The following is a 19,979-nucleotide window of genomic DNA, read 5'->3' as shown; positions in this document are numbered from 1 at the left end:
CTGGGTATGTTTAGCTCAGAGAAGAGGAAAGCAAGAGGAAATAAAAGATGATCAGAGGTTGGACTAGATGTCCTGTCTACAAAGTCTCCTCCAACTTTATGACCCGGTTCATATGACATGACAGTTCGCCCACCGTGGCTTAATTTCTCCTCAGGGGCTAACATATGTCAGGCACTGCAGAGGCCCACTTTTTGCATGGTGCCCATGGACTTCCCTGCTTGCCGTGTCGTGCGAATCTGGCGTTGTGGGTTGTTTAAGCGGGTAGAAAAACCTCAAATAACTCTAAAACAGCCCATGGGTTATCTGAGGGTTGCATATTCAAAATGACGGCCAATGCCCTCCATTAAGCACTCCCAAGGTGGTTTAGCATTTACATTTGAACAGCTCCTATGAGTCTGTGAAAAGGCTACACGAAAAGAGCGACTGAGCTGGGTCTGAACCAGTTCGCAAAGCTCAAACTCTGTCTATTCCATCACACCGATGTAAAAGATACAAACCCCTGCAGCTATAACCACCCGCAAGGTCAGAGTGAGAAAGCAGGGCTTTATCTACTCGTCCACAGAAGGTGCTTTATTTCTAAAATGAGAAATGCCTCAAAATTATGCAGGTATCTGCACAGCATTCTAAAAAGTTGCCAGGGCTGAATCCAGGCTCTTAGCAAACCCTACTATGTGTGCTGCCTGTTTATTCTTCCTCTCTCTGGCAAAAACTCCTGCTTGGAGCACAGGTTTTCCTGAACTCGTCAACAAGGTCCTGCAAGAAGGGGAAGAGAGTGAACGCCACCCAGGCATAGGGAAAAGAGACTCTTCGCCGTCCACCTGCTTCTCGTTCCTTCCCAGGCATTATTGAACGACAAAACATGAACCGCCTAATGGATATGTATGGCCGACAGGACTCATTGCTTACATTTGGGAGGAAATCCCATCTGGTGAACCATTTCCCTTCCGAGGGGCGGCCATGTTCCAGGCCAGGCAGCCAAATGCTGGCCCGGCCAGGCCACACACGCTGGCAAAGTGAGATACGAAAATACCGGCAGCGGCAGCTTTTGCTGAGACCACAAGTCGATTGGGTCCATTTAATGCGTACTTCACCTGGAAGGAAGCCACGCGGCCTATGAAAGCTCTCCCTGGCCCCTTTAAAAGGATAAAAACCTTCTAATGGCTTTGAGGGAGCGGCCTCTGCTCAGCAGCACCCTGGATGTGTGCCGAGGCAGAAAAAAACAGTTCATGGACGTTAAAAGCAGTCAAAATCAGAGTGCTGCAGACCCCCCCTCCCCCAAGTCTTGCCTTCCTGATCCATAAAGCAGAATCAAGACCCAGCATGAAGCAGAGAACAGAGGGCCACGTTTATATGCAGGAGACCAAGGGTTTGTGAACCGCCCAGAGAGCTTGGGCTATTGGTATGGAAATGCAATAAATAAAATGACTACATCAATAAAAAGGTTCAAGCTCCGCTCCGATACAAAAGTCATGAAGCGTCATGCGCCCCCCCCATTTCAGCACCTAAATACAATCTGGAATTGGGGTAGACCGGACTCTCCTAGTAATCTCGGGGGTGGTGGTGGGGGAGAAAAAGCAGCAACTTTCTAGCGTCCATCCCTCCGAGAAGAAAAGATTGAGAAAATACAGAAGTATCTGGTGAAATCTTGGGTGGAGAGGCTGCAAAGCTCTGTGAGGCATTTATGCCTATTACTTCCCACCGCTTGCTCTCATAGACTATGCGCTCCAAGATTCCCTGCTCTTCCATTTCCCAGTGCTTGGGAAATTATTTACAATTACACACACACACACACACACACACATTTTGACTGCAGAATATGTCATGCAGAACAAAGGCACGCGCATGCAGAATTTGTTCCGATTGCAGAATGTGTTCATTTAAATTACATCATATCCAAGTCCTGCTGTATTAAGTTCTTGCAGCATTTTCATCCCCACGAAAGCTGTCAGAAATGGCCCTTCGAGACCACAGCCAACGCTGTCTTACGGGTGAGATTCAGGTTCTGTTTGGCTGCTACATGACCAACAGGATGCCTTCGAAAGAGGCCTGCTTTGAGCTATTGACAATGCCTGACTCCTCTTCCTTGCATGTTACCAAGTCCTGCTGCCTGAGCAGGGAGGTCCCTTCTTGCTGTGAGACAGACCCGCCCCCCCACCCCCTCAGCGCCTGGTCTCATCCCAGCATTTCTGCAAGGTGGAAGCTAGGCTCAGCGCAACCTGCTTTGACCCAGGGCATTTGGCTAACAGCATGCTAATAATGGCTCCGTGGCCAGAGAGGTGTTCACAGAGCCACAGTGTCAGACGGCATGTGCTTTTTTCTTTTCGTTTTTGGAGTTACAGCAGCGTGTCAAGAGGTACCCAGGTCAAAAGCAAGAGGCCTTGAATATGGGAGGGAATTACTCCAGCAGCGATCTAGTCCAGCGTGCAGACAAATCCCTTTCTAGGGAGGTGCTAGGCTAGGCATCCATAGCACTGACAGCTTCACAGAACCTATGCAGACCTACAAGCTACGTGGAGCCCAAGGGTGCTTCCAGACAAGGCCATCGCACTACTGCATTCACAGAATATTAGGAGTCCAGGCAAGAAAGAAAATACAGCTTCAAGTGGCTTTTTTTAGAAGCACTCCAAAACGCTGACCAAATTCCACGAATTCATGGAATGAATCCTGAAAAACGAACGCTTCTTCTATCCCACCCCACTGATACCCTACCCTGCCCCAATTCCTTAATAGCCATCTTATTTAACTTTGTGTCTTATGCTATACTTCGTGGCTTTAATTTTTGTGAACCTCCCAGTGAGCTTCAGCGATTGGGCAGTACAGAAATGTAATAATAAATGGATAAATTCATATTGTTACGGAAGTGAGGCATTGTTAAGATGATGGCTTGCTTGCCAATAGCTGGGGATTATCAGCTGACGTTCCCTGAAGGGGAGCTGATGACTGTCTCCTCGATGCGTTTGACACCCTTCAGCTAGCGAAAGGGCAGGCCAACGCTGGTGCTCCACTTTGAATTTGGACAGAGAGTGGAGGAGAGTTTCTGAATTGGACTGGAAGCCGCCTGGTAGGTGAGTTGCAGAACCCCACACTCCTGCTTTGGGGGGATCTGACGCATGTCTCCAATGCGCCCTGCTCCAAAGGGAGCAAAGCCCTATATTCTCACAATTTCGGGACACGAGGAGCACTTCCCCATCTCCTTATGCCACAAGCTCCCAACCGCAGCAGAGGCCTTCGCAAATCTGGACCCTAAAGCCAGAGGGAGCCAGCTCTATTTGGCAAAACCTGCCCTTCCTGAAGTTGGACCATCCGTCTTCGTGTCACCCGAGAGAGTGACACCTTGGAAGGCGAGCCTTAGATCAAGACCGAACAATGCTGTGCCAGGTGCCACAGGAAGAGCTGCCTCTATCCATCAAGGGTATTTACTAAATACGACCACAACAAACACTCCGCAAGCAGCTGAGAGCTCCTCAAGACTTCCATAATCTCTTCAGAAGATACATCGGCCATAATTAATTCAAAGAGATGGGCCCGCTGATTGGAATTTTTAATGAGCAGGAACATCTGTTCGCTCTCAGAACGCGGCACGCGCCCGGAGCGCTCTGCAGACGGCCCTGTTCCGCAGCCAGCCAGCCAGCCCGACCTTCTCCAGAAGGTGCATTCACGAGACAATGATCTGGGGGCACCGGGGGGGGGGGGGAGACGAGAGGCCGAGGGAAGGCGGCTAGGATGAAAACAGAGACAAAGTAGTGGAAGAAAGGGTGCGCAGAGAAGAAGTGCTGGGTTGAATGGCTCCCCTTGACCCCTTCTCATCTGGGGAAAAGAGGTCAGCGGAATGGAGGAAGGGGCGTGCGTCGTGCCTGGTTTGTAAAGCTCCGATTTGCATACGCACAAAGATGGCCAAGCTGGGTGGCATGCGTGGGCTGCGTGCCGCCCGTTTACGCCAAGCCTGGCTGCGACGAGGAGATAGCGCGGCGGAAGGGGAAGAGGGCCTGTGTTTCCTCCTGCCTCTAAGATTTACCGGCTGCTTTGTCCCCCAGAGCCATTAATCATCCCAGGACGCCTATGGAGCCTGAAACAGCGCCGCAAATATAAATCCACTAGGCTTTTGATGGTGGCCATAAAATAAACGGGTTAGTCAAGCATTTCATTGGAGGCATGCAGGAAAAGAGAGCCAAGCCGAAAGCAGCATCAAGCAACCCGCCCCTGCTACTTGCCTTTGAGGGGAGGGTGGTGTCGCCTAACCGTAACAACAGGCAGATGTCTGGTGATGCTAGTGAAGTGAGGCAGCTAGTGCAGAGTCCTCCGTGGTGGAGATCAGGGCTCTAGAATTGGGCGATGGTGGTGGTGGTACCTAGGTGTTTTAAAGATGTACCCCACTTCGCAGCCACAACGGAGTATGTACAGTGGGTAGACATGCCCCTCCAGACGTTCTGGACTTCAACTCCCAGCAGCTCCAGCCATCATGGCTAATGATCAGGGATTCTGGGAGTTGTTGCCCAAAACCTCCGGAGGACACCAAGTTTGGGAAGGCTGTGGCAGACGGAGAGCATGCCGTGGCCTTTTATCATCTGTGGGGCCAGGACCGACATTCATCTTGAGTTAGAATTCCACCACTGATAGCATGAAACAGATTCCGCTGACCTGCGCAGTTTGACACATTGGGAAGTAGTTGTGGGATTATTGCACCATTGGCCCAACTTCCAACCAGTAGTGCCACTGGGATTTACTGGTCCCTTCACCTCGCTCGCGATCTACGTACACATATTATCTCTGAATGCAAGATTTCTGGAAGCCAGAAATGTAGTCACGTAACACCAAAGCCTGAGAGATTACAACCTTCTCTTTCTCATGCACACAGACAGAGCTGACACAGTCTCCTCTCCCTTTCTGAACAATAAACAAACAAGGGGACGCTGTCGTCCTCATGCCCTGCTGCTTTCTGACTTCTCAAAGGCATTTGGCCGAGTACTGCTACAGGCAGAATGCTGGACCGGATGGAGAGAAGTGTTGCCCAAGGCCACACACAGAGTACAAGGCAGAGATTGGCTCTGAGACACAAATACAAAACTTATCTTTGACCCCCCACATTTATGACAAAACTCACATTTGACCCCCAATGAATTTCCCACTGAAGTCAACCCTTCTACAAGAAATTTACTTCTCATTACCAACCCAGATGATCCTGAACAAATTCACTGTTTTCAATTAATTTACCCCCCAGTGAATTTTCAAGTCAGTTCCTGCTTCTAATCAAATTGTTGCTTCTTCCCCACTGCCCATATAGCACAATCCTCCTTGTCTCCTGCTTAAAAAAGGAGGGACTTAGAGGGGCACAAAAGACGATGAATTTCAGAAGGCGGCCCAATCAAGTGTCCCGACAACGGGCCTTGGATTCTGACCAGATCCACCTAACCTATATTCTTAGCTGGATAATTTGGCTATGCCAATTGTCTTGGCTAGTTTATGGTAACATAAGAACATAGAAAGTGCCCTGATGCTGGATCAGTTCAAGGGTCCATCTAGGCCAGCACTCTGTTCATACAGTGGCCAACCAGCCATCGGCCAGGGACCAACAAGGCAGGACGTGGTGCAACAGCACCCTGCCACCCATGTTCCCCAGCAACTGGTGCACACAGGCTTACTGCCTCCAATACTGGAGGTAGCACACAACCATCAGGGCTAGTAGCCATTGATAGTCTCTCGTCCTCCAAGAGAAGATGGTGACATTCTATAATGAAAGGTTTCCAAGTTATTTTTGGCACAGCTTTTTTCTCCCAACAGAGTTTCTTGAGATCCTGTAGCCGGTGAAGATAAACTGCATTAGGTTAGATGGCAAAAGAGCCCCTTATAGCCTTCAAACTGGGTTGTGCGGTGGCAAAACTGGCGAATGCAGCAGCTGGTAAAGGAAAGCGGGCAGCAGTTCTGGGCAGGCTGCAGACGCCAAGCCTGCGACGCGTTTGATTTCCAGCAGTGGCTTGAAATGCGTGTGGCGAAATGAGGGATTGCGACAAGATGGTGGGAAGGAGAGGGGAGGCAGGGGAGGAAGAAGAAGAAGAAGAGAGAGAGAGCGTAGGAAGATCAGTCATTCTCCGGTGATTAGTGCGCAATCTCTTCCAGCGAGACCATGGGACATGCCCTATTAGCTTTAAAATAGACAATTCTTCATTCCACACAGCCTTTCAAAAGACTCCATATTATCTCTGAAAAAAACTGCTAACCTCTGATGGATTGGTGCCAGCAGCAAGTCGCCACTTTGGTAGCAGCATTTCTGAGCTCCGAGCGCCTCCTCTCTCTCCTCCCTCCCTCCCCCGATCTTATTTTACCAGGTTACCCTGCTCTGTTCTCCCCATCCGCCTTGAAAAGAATTAAAGCGTCAATCAACTCTCTGTACCAGGATGGATTGGCCCATATCATCTGTTGAGTCAGCCCCGGTTTCTCCACTCCGAGCGCTCCCTGGCGGCATTAGCGCTTCATTAGCAGCAAATTGTTGGAGCAGAAATATTATTGCCTTCTCTCGAGGGTGGGAGAATATTCCAAAGGCAATGAAGGGTTTTCTCCCGGAGTGATGGGCTGTGGCAGGGACGAGGGAAGAGCGGGGCTGAATTCACCAGGAAGGCTGGAGGGAAGACCACTTGGTTTATGAACAGGCAGTGGGCCAAGAGTTAAAATGGATGCACACACACACACGTGCAAAGATGTGTGCACATAACTGTTTCGTAACACGCCTGAGGAGCTTGCACCAGAGAAACAATTTTAGAAATCAGCTCTTAGCAGGGAGTTGCCAAACGCTCCCATCCTGGAGTCCTGCAAGCGAAGGCTCAGGACCTCCACAAAATGGGAGTCCCAAAGGGGTGGGATGCATTATCCAGATTGATAACTGGAACCGGAAGGTTCGAACACATAACACCGATTCTGGCCTGCTTGCATTGGCTGCCTCTACGTTTCCGAGCCCAATTCAAGGTGCTGGTTTTAACCTATAAAGCCCTACATGGCTTGGGACCACAATACCTGACGGAACGCCTCTCCCGACATGAACCTACCCGTACACCACGCTCAACATCTAAGGTCCTCCTCCGAGGGAAGCTTGGAGGATGGCAACGAGGGAGAGGGGCCTTTTCGGTGGTGGCCCCCCGACTGTGGAATGATCTCCCCGATGAGGCTCGCCTGGCGCCAACATTGTTATCTTTTCGGCGCCAGGTCAAGACCTTTCTCTTCTCCCAGGCATTTTAAGCAGCATTTAATAACGTTAAGTTTGTTTTTAATGGACCCCAGAACTTTGTTTAAATGGATACTGTTGTTTTATACTGTTGTTTTTATATTTTTGATGGTTTTAAATTTTGTATACATTGTAATGTCCACTGTTTTTTAACTTTTGTAAACCGCCCAGAGAGCTTCGGCTATGGGGTGGTATATAAATTTAATAAATAAATAAATAAATAAATAAATAATTTGCATGGAAGCCCGTTGTGTGGGGAAAGCACAGGAGCCTCCTGCCTCTCTTTAAAGCCCGTTGCGCTCACAATCACGATCATCGCAATGCCATCTCCAGGCAGCGATTCAAAGCAATGCACTGCACTTGGTTAACCTAGGTTGCTTTTCTTTTTAAATGTCATTTTAAAAAATGGAAAAGGCCACAGCGAGCACGAGTCGGGCGGGCTGCATCCTGGAGCAGGTCTGAGACGGCGGCCTCTTCCTTTCAGCACGACCGGAGCTCGGGGCCCGTGTGTGTGTGTGTGTGTGTTTTCCTCTCTGCTGGGGCATCAGATGTGCTTCTTCCGAGCACCAGGGGTCCTGCTCTCCCCCCTCCCTCTCCTTTCCTCTTTGTGGTTTAATTAGTATTTCCAAGAGCTGTGATCCCGCTGGGAAGCCTGGGTAAAATACAAGGGGAGGATAACCACTAACAAGGATTCTTAATTAGCAAACGCTTCAACTCCCTTTGCTTGAGTAAGGGAGAGAGATACAGGCAGAAAATACAACCGGGCTGTCTGGGCCACGACAGCCCTGAAGGAAGCCTTGGGGGGCACAGATCACAGGCGACGTTTGCCTGCTTCCTGCTCCCTTTCAGCACACTTGGCACCAGATCCGAGCGCTGCTGTAGAGGGTGTCACGATCCACCCACCCCCACCCCCGCCAGCCATTTGGTTGAGATTCAACAAGTTGCTTTGAACCACTAGAGGTTTGATGCACAGGCGCCGTCCTATGGAATCAGTAGGCGTTTGTGGCTCAAAATAAGAAACAGAAATGCTTTTTGTGCCAAATTAAGCCCTGCACCATATTCAGCCTGCTCTGCCTTCCATAGCTGTTGCAGGGGAAGGGACATGCCAGCAGAAGCAGGCAATGATGGGGTCACAGAGGTGTGTGGGAGAAGGAATCTGCATAGTTTTAACCCTGTTGGGCAGAATTAAATACCTTCCACGGGGTCTAGAGACCCTGTGTGGAAACTTTGAAGGAAATGGGTATATTTAGCCTGGAAAAGAGACGAACGAGGGGAGACATGATATCATCATTATCATTATTATTATTATTATTAACATTTATATTAGGTCTGTGCTCCGCTTCGCTTCGCTTCTTAGAACCGATAGTGGAGCAGCCTGATTCGCCTCTGATAAAGGCGGAGACGGATCAGGTCGGGGGAGCTGCGGATCGAGACCAAGCGGATCGAGACCAAGCGGATCCTTCGCCTCGATCCAGAGCTCCGAAAAAAAGGTAAGTGTGGCGGGGGGGGGCAGCAAATCCAGGTAAGGGGATGGGGGGCTTACCTGCCTCCGTCGCGGTCCGCTGGCAGCAGCGGTCCGACCGTGATGGAGGCAGGTAGGTGGAGAGGGGGGGAGGGGGGCCTTACCTGCCTCTGGATGCTCGGATTTGCTTCAAACTTGGCATGAATGTGGATATATATATAAGCTCTCATGGTGCAGATTTTGAGGTTTCTAACGTTTAAAGTGAAAAAGTTATAGGCGTTTGATTTTCAATGCAAGTCTATTGGGGGCGGGGACACGGAGCTCTGATTCGGATCCGGAGCCCCGCAGCAGATCGGAGTGGAGCATAGGTGGATCAACGCGGGGCGGAGCAGACCCGATCCGGAAGTTGTGGATCGGGGGGGGTCTGTGCACAGCCCTAATTTATATATCGCCCCATAGCCGAAGCTCTCTGGGCGGTTTACAAAAGTTACGTACCTCTCCAGAGTGGCCAAGACACAACCCAGGGTGGGACTATGTAAATGGAGGGGGCCAGGCTATGCTGATCAATGCAGATTTGGTTCTCAATAGCAGTAGCTCCTGGGGTAAGTAAAGCGTAGCTCCCAGCATGCTGGTATCCCCAAGTGCACTCCTCGACTTTCTCCTGAGTAAGCCATGGCCTGCCATTCATCACTAGGGGGGAGGAAAACCCTGCACTCTTGCAGGCAGGGTAACACTTGCCCTCTAGCCATGTCCTCGGGGGGCCTGGCTTGGTCTAGCTGCCAGGGTGCAATGCATGCATGTACATGCAGGCACTCCGCACCCTCCAAGCACAACGCATTTGCTACGTCCAGGCACAATACACACACCTCCTTTCAACATACCCCAGGTGTTAGAATGACGTCCCTTTTGTCAGTAAATAAATGCTTCCACCACTTCCATGGGGTCTATGCATGCAGCACAGTTTAGCGATTGAATGGGCCGTAGTCCTTCCGGCTACGGATGAGGGATGCCACCCTGAATCGCTTGACCTTCTCAACGCAAAGGAGCAGCACATACGGTACTATGAAACCTTGCCTTCAAGGCTAATCTGGCAGTCTGAACATCACTTCAGGTAACAACACACCCTCCGTCTCCCCACTCATAGTTGAAATGCTTTGCGTCTCCATCCTTGCTCCATCTTGCTTCACCTATCCAATCCGGCATTTGACTGCCAACTTCGCCATGACGACGCGTCCTGCCCCTGGGCCTTGGTTCCTGTTTGCCTGCTCTGGGAGTTGATTTTCCAGCCCATTCAAGCTCAGATCTTGGACCCACGTGCTCATCACTTTACGTGCCAGGTGAGCCTCTCTTGGGGAGCTAATTTCACAACCAGGGTGCCACCACTGAAAAGGCCCTCTCCTTAGTAGCCACTCAACGCATTTGGCTCTAGCTTGACAAGGGCCTTCCAATATGGCCTGTCGAAGTGAGAGGCCATTTATTCGTTTAAAATAAAGAGTTCTAGTTCTTTTCTCTACTGAGAAAAGTAGAAAACATGTTGGTCAATTTTTGTTAGAAATTGAAGGATGTCTCTTATTTTTTTTCAGGAAGCACCTCCTGCTACGTTTCCCCCCTTCCCCTCCTGACATGGCTTTTCCTTTTACCCCAAAAATGTCCCTACAGCAGCCTTCTTCAACCTGGGGCGCTCCAGATGCGTTGGACTGCATCTCCCAGAATGCCCCAGCCAGCTGGGGCATTCTGGGAGTTGTAGTCCAACGCATCTGGAGCGCCCCAGGTTGAGGAAGGCTGCCCTACAGAGGCCCTCCCCCGCCCTGCAACCAAACAGGGCGTGGGTGGGCGTGGAAGCGCTTACCTGCCGTCCTTCACTTCTCCAGACGCCGTTCACAGTTTTGGTGGGTGCAATGGTCACCACTGGAGGTGTGCTCGGCACAGTGTGCCCTCCTGGTGGGACAATGAGAGGCCCCATCGGTCCCCGCTTCGGTGTGCTTGCAGGAGAGCTGTGGTTGGTGGCCGGCGAGGAAACCGGAGAAGACTCGCTGCTTATTGAAGACCCTGAAAACAGATCGAAACAGAGGGAGAAAAAATTAGATGGGAAGTCTTGAGACACCTCCTGGTTAGCAGTCCAATCCCAGGCATCAGAGAAGGTTCCGGAGCTGAACTTCAGACGAGAGTCCTCATGACGGTTTATCTCCCGCCAGGACTCCAAAGAACCCAAACACTGTTTCAAAGGCACCGAAAGACAAGTGTTTTCAGTCACCCGCCCCCCCAATAAGCCAGGAGTGTCAATGTGAAACTGTATAATGGCTGCTTGCGAATTACAATAAACTTGACTTGGTCTCCCAAATTAATTCTAGATGGTTTGGGTCCATTGATCAGTTTCAGCTGTGCCCATCTGTCAGAACAAGGACAGACAACTTTATTGTGGGGATACTCTAATACCCAGAGAGCAGCCTGTGGGCAGATAAATGTATTTTGTTGCATCACTTGACTCCTCCCAGATGGTTAAGAACAGCAAATGCATCACCATGTTATTTATTATTATTTATTTATTACGTTTATATCCTGCCTTTTTTCCTCCTTAAGGAACATAATCCTCCTTCTCCTCTCCATTTTATCCTTACAACAACCCTGTGAGGTAGCTTGGGCTGAGAGTCCGTGACTGGCCCAAAGTCACCCCCACTGGGTGAGTGGGGACTAGAACCCGGGTCTCCCAGCCCAACACCCAGGCCCAGACACCACCCGGCACGAAAACACCTATCACAATCAGCTGTCTTTCAAGAAAAATTAGCAAAACCATCATAAACCAAGCCTGCAAAAGTTGCCATGACTGAGAAATGAATGACGCTTAAAGAGACGGGCATTTGGGTAAACAGAACAACTCTTTTTTTAAAAAAACCCTTGGGCAAAACTGTGCTGCGATTTGCATAATGCATCTGTATTTTTAAATTACAATCACCCTAGGGATGCTGCTGATATTTGCAAGGGAAAAACAGCCACAGGAACGGCAATAAGACCACCATGCGTAGAAAAAAAGGTGGCTGGAGCAGAAATACAAATAGGATGTTCACTCGGGCATCCTTGTTAGATTTCTTTGTGTACCTCAATGCAAACGGTTCACCTGAGAAACAAATCAAGACCAGGGCTGGTTTGTGTGTGCACAAACATAGGGCTTTCGAAAAAGGTAGCAGCCACTCAGAGTTGAAGAAAGGCAATTTCCTTTTGGTGGCAAAATGTTGACAAGTTAGTTGCACAACTCTTTCATTGCATTTTGGACCAGGACATTGTGCCCAACTCTCATGATTTTGACCCTTTGGGGACACGCCAAGTGAGTTTGTAGGCATGCTGAATCAGTGTGGCCAGTGGTCCACTACACGAGGAAGCCAAATTATGTTAGATTTCCCCCCTCCCCATATCTCATGCTATGCCTCTGAAATGCCAAAGGAGGTATGAGGAAAATCTGTGGCATTCTCCGGTTGTACAGAAAAGGGAATTTCACCAGGTGGTTCATGTGAACAAACACCACCTGCTGAAATTCCCTTTTCTATACAACGGTTAAAGTTACAGGAGCCCAGTCCTCCTTTCCATAGGGTCACCCTAACCAAAAAGGTATCCGCAGGAACCACCCACGATTAATAGCAAACAACCATAAATAGCAGTATTATCTATCAATTTGCACTGACGTTCATAAGCCAAAAAGGAGACAAGCCCCTGCCCTCACGAAGCTCGCAATCCCAAAATCTATTTGGCAGCCATTTTGCCTTTTCTCCATGGAAACATAAAAATGGTCCGGCTAGATCTGATTTCACCTTTCTTGCGCTCTGAAGATTTGTTTTGCTCGATAAATCGCACTGTGAAACCCTGAAAAAAAGCGTGCCAAATCTTTCGGCTACCCATCGGTCCCCGGAGAGGTGTCCTCTTCCTCCTCTCCGTGCCCGCATCACCGCGAGCTCCGCTTCATTATTCCAGGGTTCTCGCGCGGCGCTTTCATTCTGGAGAGCCTCGGCGCGGATGCCGCTCGTGACAAAAGAAGCCGCCGATATGGATTTGACACCCACTGAAGTCTATCTTGTCAGCGCGAGGCCGACAACAATTAGCAGGTTTAATCCCCTCTGAGCTGGGAAGCCATTACTCACCACGCAAGAGCCTTATCAATCAATACCATCACAAAGAGCCGGGCAATTAATGAAGCTAAAGTCTTACTTCAGAACCCCTTAATTCTCGCTGTGTGGCTTTAAAATGGGAGGGTTTGTGATCGTTATAATTAACTGGCGGTATTCAGCCAGGAGTTAGTCAATGAAACTAATCTGGCTTGGAGATGACAAGAGGCGCTGTGTGGTAGTGTCACCTTTGTTGTCTGACCTCCTGCTTTCACTCAGTGATAGCAGATTAGCAGGCAAGGCTGACAGGCAAAGGTAATTAACAGCTGAGACCCTGACGAAGTAGTAAAGGCAGGGGAGGGGAGGGGGGGAGCCGAGGAAAAAAGCCCAGCGAGGATCCGAAGCCACTGAAGCTGACAATCAGCAGATGTGGCTGCCGGGATTTGCTTTGTGATTTCTTCGGCTCGCCCTGCTGGAAAGGGATCCGCTCCTCAATCGAAAAGGAAGGGGATGATTCCCGGCTGACAGCTGAAAACCGGCTCACGGGGTGCCTGGCAGCTCAGACGGGCTACAAACAGTTCTAGATGAGCAGAGCGGTTCATTTCTCAAGGAAGAGAGCCCTACGCCCACGTGGGACGAGATGCCCTGCCCTCTGACCTGGAACCGCTCCTTCCTAGAAGTGACGGCGCTGGCTGAGTTAATTCGAGGCACTACTCGGGAAAGGAATGTCGTGTTTCACATGTGCTGATTCGGTACATGCAAGCCACATGTGGTTCTGTTATATGGACCCTTGCAGGAGGCCGGGTGTCCTAGGCTAAACGCTGGCACGCCCCCCGGCGCAAAACTCCCAAAGTCATACTGTTTCCCAAAGGTATACACAGAAAGGGAGAGAAGTCTTAGGATGCTATAGAAAGGTTTATTACACAAAAGCCTGACCAGTTTTCAGCCTTCTTCAGGGGTTTGTTATAATGTCTGCCGAAATTAGTAACAAGAAATGATCTTGTGATGGACCTGCACCCTCTTTTCCAAGAGTTGCTGCTCGTTCCCACGATCTGAGCTGAAGGCGGAGCGTGCCCCAACCCGCCAGGGAACTCAGAACTCCAAAGCAGGAGACACGGCTCCTGTCTAATGTCCAAGTTCTGCTCTCCCAGAAAGATTCACCAGCGTAGTTTCTGGACCCCCACCACTAATGGGGCAACCTACAAGCCCCACAAGAGCTGGTCTCTGAATACCAACAGTATTGCTAAAAGCCCCAGTGGATGACAGAGAATGAGCAGGGGAAAGCTCGCAGCATTTTTAAAAAAACTTTTATTAGAAATATTTATATACTACCCTTCAAATCACAGGGCGATGTACAGAACGCATTAAAACATGCATTAAAATAAAATGCGAGGATAAAAATAACAACAAAGAAAACCTACTAAGCTAGGTATTAAAATAGGCCAATGAGTTTTCAACAGGCCCTTCAATACCATTAAGGGTGATGCCTGTTGCACTGCAGGGAATAGAGATTTCCAAAGGCAGGTGGGTGCCACAACAGAAAAGGCCCTCCTCCTGTTTGCCATCAGATGTACCTCTGCAGGTGATGGGATAGATCCCAGTGAATGGGCAGGTTGATACGAACCTCCCCTAAGGCTTCTAGGCATTCTATGCTTCTTTTCCCCAGAACAGCTCATCCATGCCATATAGGAATTTTACATTTCCAGCAAGTGATGGCACAGAGAGACACCTGAACAAAGTAGCTCCTATGGGGACCATGTGTGTGGGTGTGTATGTGTGTGCATTGGAGAGGTGTGGGTGTGTTAAAATTGTTAAAAACTTTCCGCATTAAATGCAATTATCATCAGGTTTGGGTCCACATCATCTCTTTGATGTAGGGCAACCAGGATGATCAGGGGTCTGGAAACAAAGCCCTATGAAGAGAGACTGAAAGAACTGGGCAGGTTTAGCCTGGAGAAGAGAAGATTGAGGGGAGACATGACGGCACTCTTCAAATACTTAAAAGGTTGTCACACAGAGGAGGGCCAGGATCTCTTCTCGATCCTCCCAGAGTGCAGGACACGGAATAACGGGCTCAAGTTAAAGGAAGCCAGATTCCAGCTGGACATCAGGAAAAACTTCCTGACTGTTAGAGCAGTACGACAATGGAATCAGTTACTTTGGGAGGTTGTGGCCTCTCCCACGCTAGAGGCCTTCAAGAGGCAGCTGGACAAGCATCTGTCAGGGATGCTTTAGGGTGGATTCCTGCATTGAGCAGGGGGTTGGACTCGATGGCCTTGTAGGCCCCTTCCAACTCTGCTATTCTATGATTCTATGATTCTAGGTCACTACAGTTCCATTTTACAAATGGGGAAATCGAGTTCAAAGGCAACCTACTTGAATGCACACCGTTATTTCTGGAGCTCTGACAATACCTGTGGAGGGGGAAAGCACGGCCCGCCTGGAGGTTTTGCCGAAGGCCCTCTCAAAACTGGCATGGCTGTTCCTGCCTCTCCTTTTACTGAAAGTGGCTGAGGACAATTTTTAACAATTTAAGCATCTTGGGATATCCTTTCCCCCTCCAGAGAGAGAATTCTTATACATTATTCCTCGCTGCTGTCACCTTATTCTTCCGGGGAGGGGGGCAATTCCTTTTTAACACGTTCCCTCCACCAACCCCCTCCCACTCCCCACCCACACAGGCACACAAAAAACCACTTTGAACTCTGCATCGAATCCGAGAGCTCCCCGAACTCAATTAACATCCATTTGATATCAATAAATATGTTAAGCAGCTTCCTGCTTCTGGAAGGCCCGGGCTCTCCGCTGGCACGGGCACCGCGTGTGCACACACAAACACACGCACACACGCACGCCTCTCCTGCTGCTTTAGAGCCTGTGCAGCTTTTTGAGATGAAAGAGAATGAAACTGCGAGGAAAAAGCCATGCTACTCTAATCCCCGCTGGGTGTGACACCCCTGGTTATCTCTCGTTTCCCCCGCCCCCCCGCCTCCTCAAAGTCGTGTTTCATATCGAGCGATGCCATTGACAAGGAGAGGCAGAACTCCCCGTCTAAGGGTTTGGGCAGTTTTTTCTGCTCAGCCTGATTCGCACAAAGCTCTTTGGACCCAGGCTGGGGCGTTCTGAGCATCCTTAGCAAACATAAGAGCGGCTCAGGCACGTGTGAGCCGTGCAGAATGAAAGCAGGGAAGCACAGCACGTGTCAAGAGCATCTTCTCTCTGTGTTTGCAAGCCCTTGGCCTGAACCAGTGGTCCCCAATTGGGGGTCTGCGTAACCCACCCAGGGGGTTCCATGGCACCATTCACCTATTAGCGCTGCAAGGTCCGCATTTTAATAAAAGAAAATATGCCGTCTCCCGTGCTCCGTTTGCTTCGGCGGTGACGTCATGCGCGGAAGCACCTGCGTGATTTAGCGACTAGCTTCAGAGGTTACTTCCCTGCACCTAATCCTGAAAACTCCTGGAGAACACCCTTTTGAATGTGGTGATGTACAACTAACGACTCTTATCTGCGGAAGAGCAAGATGCACTTGCTGACGTGACTTGTGATGGTTCACTGAAATCCTTTTTCAAAGAATATAGACTGGACCAATTCTGGGTGAAGGTTTTTCCTGTTTATAAGAAGTTAGGTGAAAAAGCTTTGAAACATCTAGTTCCCTTTTGTTCCACATATCTTTGCGAACAAACGTTTTCGACATTTTGTTATATGAAGAACAAGCATAGAAATCGGCTTTATGTTGATCCAGATTTGAGATTAAAGGTAGGAAATATTGAACCGGATGTGGAAGGGATTGTTCGGGATAAAAAGAGGCATGATTTCTCCCATCACATTTAGGTTTTTAGTAGCTGCTCAACAGGTCACAATTTGTTCAATTGTAAACTAGGCGTTAGTAAAATTAAATTCAGCTTTATATTCCTAACTAAATCATTGTCATTATGGTGTGGTAATATCACAAATATCACAAATTTTATGGACTGTTTTTAGTATACCTGAAATCCTTTGCTTATTAGGGGCTACCCTTTATTTTTTCCAAAAAATTGCTTCGCACAGGTAACTACCATAGAGATAACAAAATTTTCAAAAGTAGGGGGTCCCTGGCTTGGCCTTTGAAAAACAAGGGGTCCGCAGTACTTAGCTAATTGGGAAACACTGGCCTGAACAATCCACCTTCACTCTGGCAGGGGGTGGGGGGCTGTGAACTCTTCTCTCATGCCCCCCCCCTCCTCAGAACAGACTTCTCCAACCTGGCTCCCTCTAGATTTGTTAGACTGAAACTCCCATCGTTCCTGGACCACATGGCCAGTCTAACTTACGGATGGCACCAGGTGGAGGGAGGCTGGGTTAAGAGAACTGGAGAAGGAGTGAAAAGATCTGGGTTCGAATCCCTAGTCCGCCACGAAGCTCAATGGGTGACTTTAGTCCAGTCATCAACTCTCAGCCTAACCTACTTCGCAGGGTTGCTGTGAGGATAGAACAGGAAGGGGGGGGACCATGAGCTCACTGGAGGAAAGGTGGGATATAAATGCAATAAAATGTGGGTGTGGGTGGGTGGGTGCGTACATGGCAATTACAAACCCTGGTCTTTTGAGTTTTACCTTTATGCCTAGCTTTTTATGTATTCTCTCCCTGCCTCGTTCTTCTTCATCCATCCTGAAGAAGAGTTTTGGAAGATGCCACAGCTTGCTCACTGCTTTGGGACATTTTAGCTGGTCCCAGTAAAGGTTATTACTCTACTATAGCTTTTGGATTTCAATTATTTCCAGGTTCCAGGAGCTAACAAGAGAACAAAATACATCGACAAAACAGAGTCTTCTAGGTGGTGGTGCCATAAGTGTGGAATTCTCTCCCAAAGGGAAAGCTGCCCTCTCCCTGTTTAGGCTCTGGAACCTTTTTTATTCTATCAAACACTGTAGGGTTGATTTTATTCTCTTTAGCAGGCTCTTAACTTAGATTCTTATGCTGATGTGCTTTTAAACTGTTTGGTGCTGCGTAATTTATTATTTCGTTTTCCTTTTCGCGACTGGTCTTGGAAAGGAAATGTATTTTGAAAGCTAAACCTGTCTTAAGTAAACTAAACTAAACAGGAAAGCCCTGGCAAAGATGGTCAGATCTAGTTGTACTGGGCCAACACAGACACATAGAGGCAGGAACAGGTTCATCACCTGTAGCTGGCAGGTTTTACGCTTCCACAGACACAGTAATCCTGTTCAGCAAGGGGGTGTTGCTGACTCACCTGGGAAAACTTCACACCTGTAAGTTGCAGGGGTGGAATTCTAACTCAAGAAAAACCTAGGGCCCCACAGCTGGTAGGAGGCCGCGGCGTGCTATCAATTTACCCTAATCCAAGCCATTACAATGTGCCAAAAGTACAAAACAAGAACTAGGTAGGCGTGCACAACACGCGATCTCATCTACAGACCACATAACAAGCCACAAGTCGGAGAACATGCATTACAGTTAGCCTGTTACGAAGGAATTTCTTAGAAGGCAGGTTAGGAAAACGTAGCCATTTCACAGATGGGAGTACAGAGGGTGAAATTTAATTTCCTAAACTTTTCTGTTGTTTTCCGTTAAGTAAAACAAGTAGGCTGGGCCCAGCCAGAAATCAGGCTTATTATCTAGAGATAAGGACCCCGGGAGAGCATCCTCTGGACCTTTGCACGGGGAACAAGCCTCACGGTGCTTCATTTCTGTGGAGTCCTTAACACAGCTTGGCATGCAAAGCTGCCCCCACACACACACACACACTGACCCACAAACCTCTCTTTCACTCTCCGCCCTCCCTTGCCTTACGCTCCACTCTTGCCTGCTCTCACTCAGTGCTTCCTGAGATCCATAATCTCATATTAAGCATCTCCAAACTGATCCATCTTCAGACGCCAGACAAGCGGAGAACGCTGAAGACAGAAAGGGGCATTTTCTTTCCTTTTTTTTTTTTTTTTTTTGCACTCAAATTACACAGCAGTTAAATCTAAATCAACGGAGATGGGGAAGGAAAAACTGCAACAACGCCGCGGCTTTTCATTATCATCCAAATTTTGCTGGGCCAGATATTTGTATACAGCTTGCAAAAGGAAAATTACTGCATCCGTGAGGAGGAGCCGGAGCCGGAGAGGAGATTCGAGCATCAGGAAATCAATGTCAAAATCCACTAATGTCGCTTTTGATGGGCTAAGCAGCAAAGCCGCAGGAGAGAAAAATGAAGGAAGGGGGGGGGGGACACACCACACAGTGGAGAAAATGTGTGTGGGGGGAGAGATGGAAGGGTGAGGCATCTTCTAATCTATAGTGTTTCACAAATTGATTTCCCTTTGGGTGGAAGGGAAGGGGAGGCAGTCCCCATTATCCACATTGGATACTTCGGTGATTAACGCTCTCTGCAGAAAGGACGGGCAATTTCCACCACCATAATACATTCTCTCCCTCTGTTAAGCCTGCCTTCCCTCCTTGCTCTGAGCATTTTAGTGCCTGATTAGACTGGCCTGTGTCTTTCTGCCCTGATCCGAGTTCCTCAAAATGTTTTTTCATCTTTACAAGCCTTCTCTCTGCAACCCGCAACACTTTCTCTGTCTAGTGCTCAGAACCAGGGACTCCGGCTGAAGCAGAAGCCACCATGAAGGAGTGCCTCAAAGCATGGACAGAGTAGATTTCCTTCACCTTTGTATAAACTATAAACACACACACCCTTTCTTCAGCTGGGCTCAGGGGGAAGGATTTGCAAGCAAGCATCTCAGCAAGCTTGGGACCCAGCAATGGAGAAATGAACTACCACTTATAGAATCAAAGAATAGTAGAGCTGGAAGGGTCCTAAAAGGCCATCTAGTCCAACCCCAAGCTCAATGCAGGAATCCACCCTAAAGCATACCTGACAGATGGCTGTCCAGCTGCCTCTTGAATACCTCTAGTGTGGAAGAGCCCACAACCTCCCTAGGCAACTGGTTCCATTGTCGTACTACTCTAACAGTCAGGAAGTTTTTCCTGATGTCCAGCCGGAATCTGGCTTCCTTTAACTTGAGCCTGTTATTCCGTGTCCTGCACTCTGGGAGGATTGAGAAGAGATCCTGGCCCTCCTCTGTGTGACAACCTTTTAAGTATTTGAAGAGTGTCCTCAATGTCTCCCCTCAGCCTTCTCTTCTCCAGGCTAAGCATGCCCAGTTCTTTCAGTCTCTCTTCATAGGGCTTTGTTTCTAGACCTCTGATCATCCTGGTT

The 19,979-nt window shown here is 48.9% G+C and overlaps 1 protein-coding gene across 2 annotated transcripts in view; it reads right to left on the bottom strand.

The window, feature by feature from the left end:
- The window catches only part of GSE1 (Gse1 coiled-coil protein), a 402,911-nt gene that overhangs the window by 26,534 nt on the left and 356,398 nt on the right, over positions 1-19,979 (bottom strand). For both annotated transcript variants that reach the window (XM_063141042.1, XM_063141043.1), the window contains exon 4: positions 10,525-10,724. In XM_063141042.1, the coding sequence (XP_062997112.1) occupies positions 10,525-10,724 (200 nt within the window). The remainder of the gene's footprint in view (positions 1-10,524; positions 10,725-19,979) is intronic.

This window comes from Elgaria multicarinata, chromosome 14, assembly GCF_023053635.1.
Source record: "Elgaria multicarinata webbii isolate HBS135686 ecotype San Diego chromosome 14, rElgMul1.1.pri, whole genome shotgun sequence".
Classification (NCBI taxonomy): domain Eukaryota; kingdom Metazoa; phylum Chordata; class Lepidosauria; order Squamata; family Anguidae; genus Elgaria; species Elgaria multicarinata.
The sequence above is the reverse complement of the archived record's forward strand: the minus strand, read 5'-3'. Positions and strand labels throughout refer to the sequence as shown.